Source organism: Sphaeroforma arctica (genome assembly GCF_001186125.1).
Source record: "Sphaeroforma arctica JP610 unplaced genomic scaffold supercont1.246, whole genome shotgun sequence".
NCBI classification, from domain to species: domain Eukaryota; class Ichthyosporea; order Ichthyophonida; genus Sphaeroforma; species Sphaeroforma arctica.
Genome location: NW_014040312.1, coordinates 5973 through 11976, shown reverse-complemented (window position 1 = coordinate 11976; position 6004 = coordinate 5973). Strand labels below are relative to the sequence as shown.

General features: G+C 41.0%; 1 protein-coding gene across 1 annotated transcript in view; it reads right to left on the bottom strand.

The window, feature by feature from the left end:
- Positions 1 to 4076: 4076 nt before the first annotated feature.
- Positions 4077 to 6004, bottom strand: part of SARC_04406 (hypothetical protein) — a gene marked incomplete at its 5' end in the record, with an annotated part of 7556 nt that continues 5628 nt past the window's right edge. The window contains 4 exons of the mRNA XM_014301761.1: positions 4077 to 4218; positions 4450 to 4654; positions 4892 to 5270; positions 5735 to 5854. Coding sequence (XP_014157236.1) covers positions 4125 to 4218; positions 4450 to 4654; positions 4892 to 5270; positions 5735 to 5854 — 798 coding nt within the window. The 3' untranslated portion in view covers positions 4077 to 4124. The remainder of the gene's footprint in view (positions 4219 to 4449; positions 4655 to 4891; positions 5271 to 5734; positions 5855 to 6004) is intronic.

The following is a 6004-nucleotide window of genomic DNA, read 5'->3' as shown; positions in this document are numbered from 1 at the left end:
AAATATTTGATCAATATTCCAGTACGTTTTTATCAGTAAGATAAGTGAATGTACATTTAATGGCATTTCCATATTTTCAATGTACATTTAGAGACTTTGTTTATAAAATATAGTATATTAACACACGTACAAAAATACAAAGTTCCACACTTCCACTGCTGGATTACTATCAAGATGTTTTCAACTCAACTAACCCACACGTCATCCCACCGGATACAGCACCAACACTTCCATCGAATGCAGTTATTCATTCGGAGATGGTGTTGGATACAATGCTGCGCTATTCAAACAAGGATCCTGGACCGCATGGTATCCATATCCTTCTCCTTAAGGCCGCAGTAGAATGAAAAACTGAACGCCCGACTATGGGACGTCCTGACCCTGACAGCCCACTTATTAGCATTTTGGCTAAGGCATTCTCCGCCCTCTTAATGGCTGGTACATTCCCTAAACTGTTCTCTCAACTGTTCTCTCTTGACAGCCCATCCGAAGATAGAGAACACTGTTATTGTTTGCACGATTTCCGACCGATAATCTTAACACAGATTGTTCGACGCATTTTTGAGAAGTGCTTCCTACAACTGATAACAGAACACCCCGGATCAACTACCCATGTAACTCAAGCTCAATTTAAACCACGCTACTCCTGTCATACTTATGTCTTCGCAATGGAATCATAGACACAATTCTTCAATAATACTTTAATAGAATACTATTTGTTGGAGGCATGGTGATATTCTCGTGGTGATGGGAGTATAGCACAACATCGAAGATGTCCCCAGAGATTTTGTCACCGCGTGTACACGGTGTCTCTTTTTCTAGTACTATGAATCAAATTTCAGACAAAAAATCAATCAGAAATTGAACGTACCAGAAGATTTTCTACTACATAAGGGAGTACATCACAATTGGCCTGCTGTTATGATGAACAGTTTGGTTTATTTTACTTAGATATCGGACAGAGCATACGCATTCTATTATATATGCATGTGCAAGTTTGTGAATGTGCACATGGCTGTAATCACACGGGTACATATACATACGATTACAGTAATAATAGAAAATACAGTCTTGTTTACCGCACATCTATTCCCATAAAGTACAATAAGTACCATCTCTGGCTCTCATACGTAAGTGGTTCGTGTAATTAATATACATATCTTCACAAACTAGTTGTTATTTTGATAGATGGATAACCAAAACCTTCAAGTATTAGAGAATGTGGCTGTGTTATTCTGATAGCCATGATAGGTATATAACCTGATATCAAAAGTCTGTGGTAGATAATAAACCACAAAAATTGTCAGTACGCAATGTATGTCTATAATGAACAATACACGTTCTCTTACTTTAGATTTTAAAAAAAGCATACACATTCTATTATATTGAAGATGTTCCCAGAGGTTTTTGTTACCGCGTGTTCTCCGGGTCTCCCTTTCCAATACCATGAATCAAAATTTAAATTAATAATCGATCAGAAAGTGAACGGTGAGATAGTAGAGCACGATTGACCTGCCGAGATAGTAAAATTCGAGAGAAGGAGCAACATGACACGAAGTTCTAAATTTTAATATTCCAGTTGATCATTAGCGACGTCAATATTTCGAATCTACTTTCGGGTACTGCCGCAATAGTAGTCGACTAACGCATTCCAAAGAATGAGATTTTCTTCTATACAATATGTCAGATTGCAGAGCATCATTTGGATAATATATTCGGTAAAATTTGTGGGAAATTAGCTTTTACTCAAATTTGTACCACAAGTTAAGGGCTGTCCGCCGTGACATTGTAATACGCATAGCAAAAATTCTTTCTCTGCCGACCATCAGGTTGTAGCAATGTTACTAGAGTTAAAAGTTATACCACAGCGAAAAGTTCAATAATACTTAGAATAATATTCGTTGAAGGCATGGTGATATTCTCGTGATGATCTTGTGTCCCAATGTTAATATGGCTACTAAATATTATAGAGAGACAATTTTTTTCTTTATTAGGCGCTAGCAAATGATAGTCTCTGCAAGGCTTCACTTTTCGGGATTCTGTGCAATGCCCCTATTCGGAACGCCACGTGAAGATGTTCCGCTTACCTTGAATTTTGTTGTATACTATCAGTTCAACGATGACTGGATAGATAGTACAAGTTTTTCGGGAAAGGAAACCCCTATTATGGATATATTAGTAATACGAGTGTATTATGCAAGTGTTGACCCGCTTTAAACTTTTCTGAAAATCATCAGATTGCATGGATTCTTTGTCTGTCGTTGCCCCTAGATTGGCTTGAAGCTCTCCCATGACATGCCTGAGGGTTAAGGGTTGATAGCCAGCTGATATTTGTATTAGAAATGTCTCGAATTGTAGTTCGTTGTCGTAGCTTTGTGCTGCACAGTGCATAATCGTCTAGTATAAATATTAATTATGAAGCGCCCTAGCCATCACAATTCACTAATTGGGTCGATATTGTTGCCTTCGGGTGCTACGTACTAAAAATCAGTCGCTGGAAGACGTAGTTCGTTCTAGGTATTGTTTTATTCAAGTGTACTTTGATGTCGGTTAAATGTGAAAGTCTCGTTGGCCATGAATCTATTCTGACCAATCGGAAAACCAAAACGTACCAATTAACACATACACATGAGAACAAAAGCCGCTTTCACGAAATCCTTTAAAAAATGAAGAGAAAGAGTGTAGCTACACCGTCATTTAAATATCAGTCGGCCACCACGATCAATATTGATTTATTTGACCCCAGACAACGTGAGGAGTACCTAGAAGAAGTATTTCTCTTTCTCGACAGTCGATCATCAACCTATCGACCTGAGATACCGGAACAAGTGCTAAACGATGGCATGAGCTACAGATCATCTGTGAGTCTAATGTCATATATCTACGGTTTAAGTATGATCTGAAATCGAAACAAAATAAAATATGTAGGTGGACCGCGGTTATGTTAGAAACACCGCAAAATATGCCACTTTTGTAGATAGCAATTGTGGAGCGAGCAAAAGGCTCACATATCCGATCGCTTCAAGAGAATTGACGCATAAATATCATTCTCATTTATTAAGAACAATCTTGCAAATGATTTGATTTTAATTTAAAGTTTATATATTCAAACGCACCCAAATTCTGGAATTGGACATAGATTTTCTGAAAAGCATCGGTAGACCACCTAGCTGCTACCCATGCCACCCAGATGCCAAGCGTACATCGTGATTGATTTTTATTGGACGGTACTTTTGTTCTGTTGCAAAGCACTTACATAAGGGGTCGGTTGTCCAATTTACATGAAAGGCGACAGTGGACAAAACAGTTGACGAATATGCACTAAGATGCGGGGGATGCCTGATATACTCGGGCAACTCCTGTACCAGTCCCAGACTAGCAGGCTTGCACTTTCGAGCACAAGGAAGGCCATCAATTGGTATAGACTTGAATGACACTGGCTCCCATTCTTTGATCGTATTTGAAAGACCATTCTGTCAACAGAAACATTAAAAATAGATTTCTTGTGTGGAGCAGGTAGTCGAATCTTTATTCTCATAAGTAGAAGTACCTCAAAATGGTCACGAAACTACTTCGTTCACATTGATCCCATAGATTCTGCAGTACCAAACCCCAGAAGTATGTTGTGGGACGATAGGCAGTCGGTTCCTCGAGTACGCGGACCGCTACACGTGTTCATTCTCCATACACATACAAGCAGATAAAAAATATATATCTATAAAATATAGCCATATGTGCACGCGAACATATGATCGGCGAAGCTCGTAAAGGCATGTACATGACTTCTAACATGTAATCAAGTATATACGTGGAAGAACAATTTTCCCCTCTCTTAGGAATATGAATGTTATGATGCTACTTTTGGCGTGCGGATTTTGGACAACCACAAATACTGTTCAAACAAACGTGTGATACCATACAATGAGAATTGACATATATGAGTGCGAATATCAGGGAATCACTAGCTGATCCTGTACTTCTGCGCTGTCACAACACGCATCTGTGCGTATACATAGTGCTACATTTACAAACAAAAAATACAAAAAAGGAAGAGACAGAAATAAGGATAACATGGTCACGATTATATTTGGACCCAGCATATGCCATTCAAGCAGAAGCCGGTTTTACTTAGTATTCATTCCGGAGCAAAGCGTCAGCAGGGACTGAGCAACCTCCACAAGCTGCGTCTTCCTAGCAGGGGTGATCCTCAAATTCGGGCTGTGCAAAATAACCAGGTGCGATGTTAGCGTACTATCGATTCCCGATCTTTTATATCGATAAGGAATCTCAAGCAGCATTTGTACAGAGCCTTGCTGAAAACATTCACGGAGACTTTCCTGCGTTGAAATAGCAATGTCGCGGCTATGTAACCAAAACAGTATTGATTGTGAGATACGACAACTGGTATTTGTTAATATCCCACATGTACAGTAGACGGGAGTGACCCACCTTAGCGTTCGTTTTAGCTTCTTGAGACCCTGATTCAAATGTTGCAACGCTTCATCGAGGTCCAGTAGGGCCTCATCAGTGTCTGTGGTATCGTCATCATCGTCTATGAGCATCGGTGATTTGGGAGACAAGTGCTTGTCCACACGAGCTCGCTTTGTGTTGCGGGTCTCTCGTTCCATCGATTTGCGTTGTTCTTTACTCTCGGCTACTTAGTGATGTATGCAATCGAATGGATTGGTGAGAGTGATTTCAATCATCGGTAACGAAATCTCGCATGCATCAGAATAGTGTCTCTATTTGACATTCGAGTCGACGCGGATGGCTGTATTCAACCAGGCAACTCCCCAGTTAGTATGTAGTGATCAAGGCATATACAACAAGGCAGAACACCTTTACTGCGCCTAACTTGTTGTCAAAGTTATGTTCGATGCCCTGTACCTACCTGAATTCGGAGTAGTGACGGAAGGGACATCCGAAGGACAAGCGTCGTCTTCCAAATCCGATTGTGGCGGCAGCGGCAACTGAAGAGGCTGTGGTAACAATCTAGCCTCGTGCCGCGCATTCTCTATATCCAGACATTCAACAAAGCGATCTCGAATAGTCGCAAATGTTGCTATTTTGTGTGTACGCCCTGATCGCGGGTGGGTGTGGTGAGAGGTCTGGCTGTTGGTATCAGTGGGCGTGTCTATTGTGTATATTGACTGCAATGGGGAGTTGCTGTGCGTCGCATGGGACGTCGGCGGTAAGGCGAAGGGGGTGTTGTTGATAAAGTCTACTACGTTTGAGCGCGATTCATCCGGCAGGAGCAATGGGACGAGAGTCTGCAAGAGTTTCAATATAAATAAACATCAGCTCATGAAGTACGTATACCTTGATTCTTTAGTAATGAAAAGTTTCACTACCAAAAAGAGTTAGCTCATGTTGTGTATATGCGATAATATCATATTCAACAGCCGTACCACAGTCAGGCAATCACCAAAGACTATACACACTGCTGGTGTAGTGATGCGGGCGATTTACGGCGTGCCCCTACAAAACATGCATTCCTACTTGAAAGTTACCAAGAAAGTACTGTGCCATGCCGGTAAGCATAGTGCACACAAAGTGCGTCTGCGAGGTCAGGTTTTGGTTGCAAAACAAAAAATCCCGAATCTGTTGTACTAGCTGATATACAAGGTACCGATAACTGAAGTATGGTGCCTTGAAGTATGATAGAACAACTGTCATCGCAATAAGACATAGCATAAGGGAGACATAATATCTATTAACATGTACTGTATCTTACCTCATAGTGTGTATACGACGCAAATTCTCGGAAGGCCTCCACGGCATAGTGCCATACTAGCCAGTCCGTGTCCACCAACACCCTCCGGTACAATCGCGCTATATGCGATTGGATCTTGGCCTGTCATATAAATAGTTAAGAGCACAGCAATGAACCAACCCAGAGAATGGTGCGATTCCAGATCGATTAAAGGTTCGCAGATAGCCGCCAACAGCAGCTGAGACCAGTCGAGACTGGAGTACTATTAAGCCACGGACATATATATATATA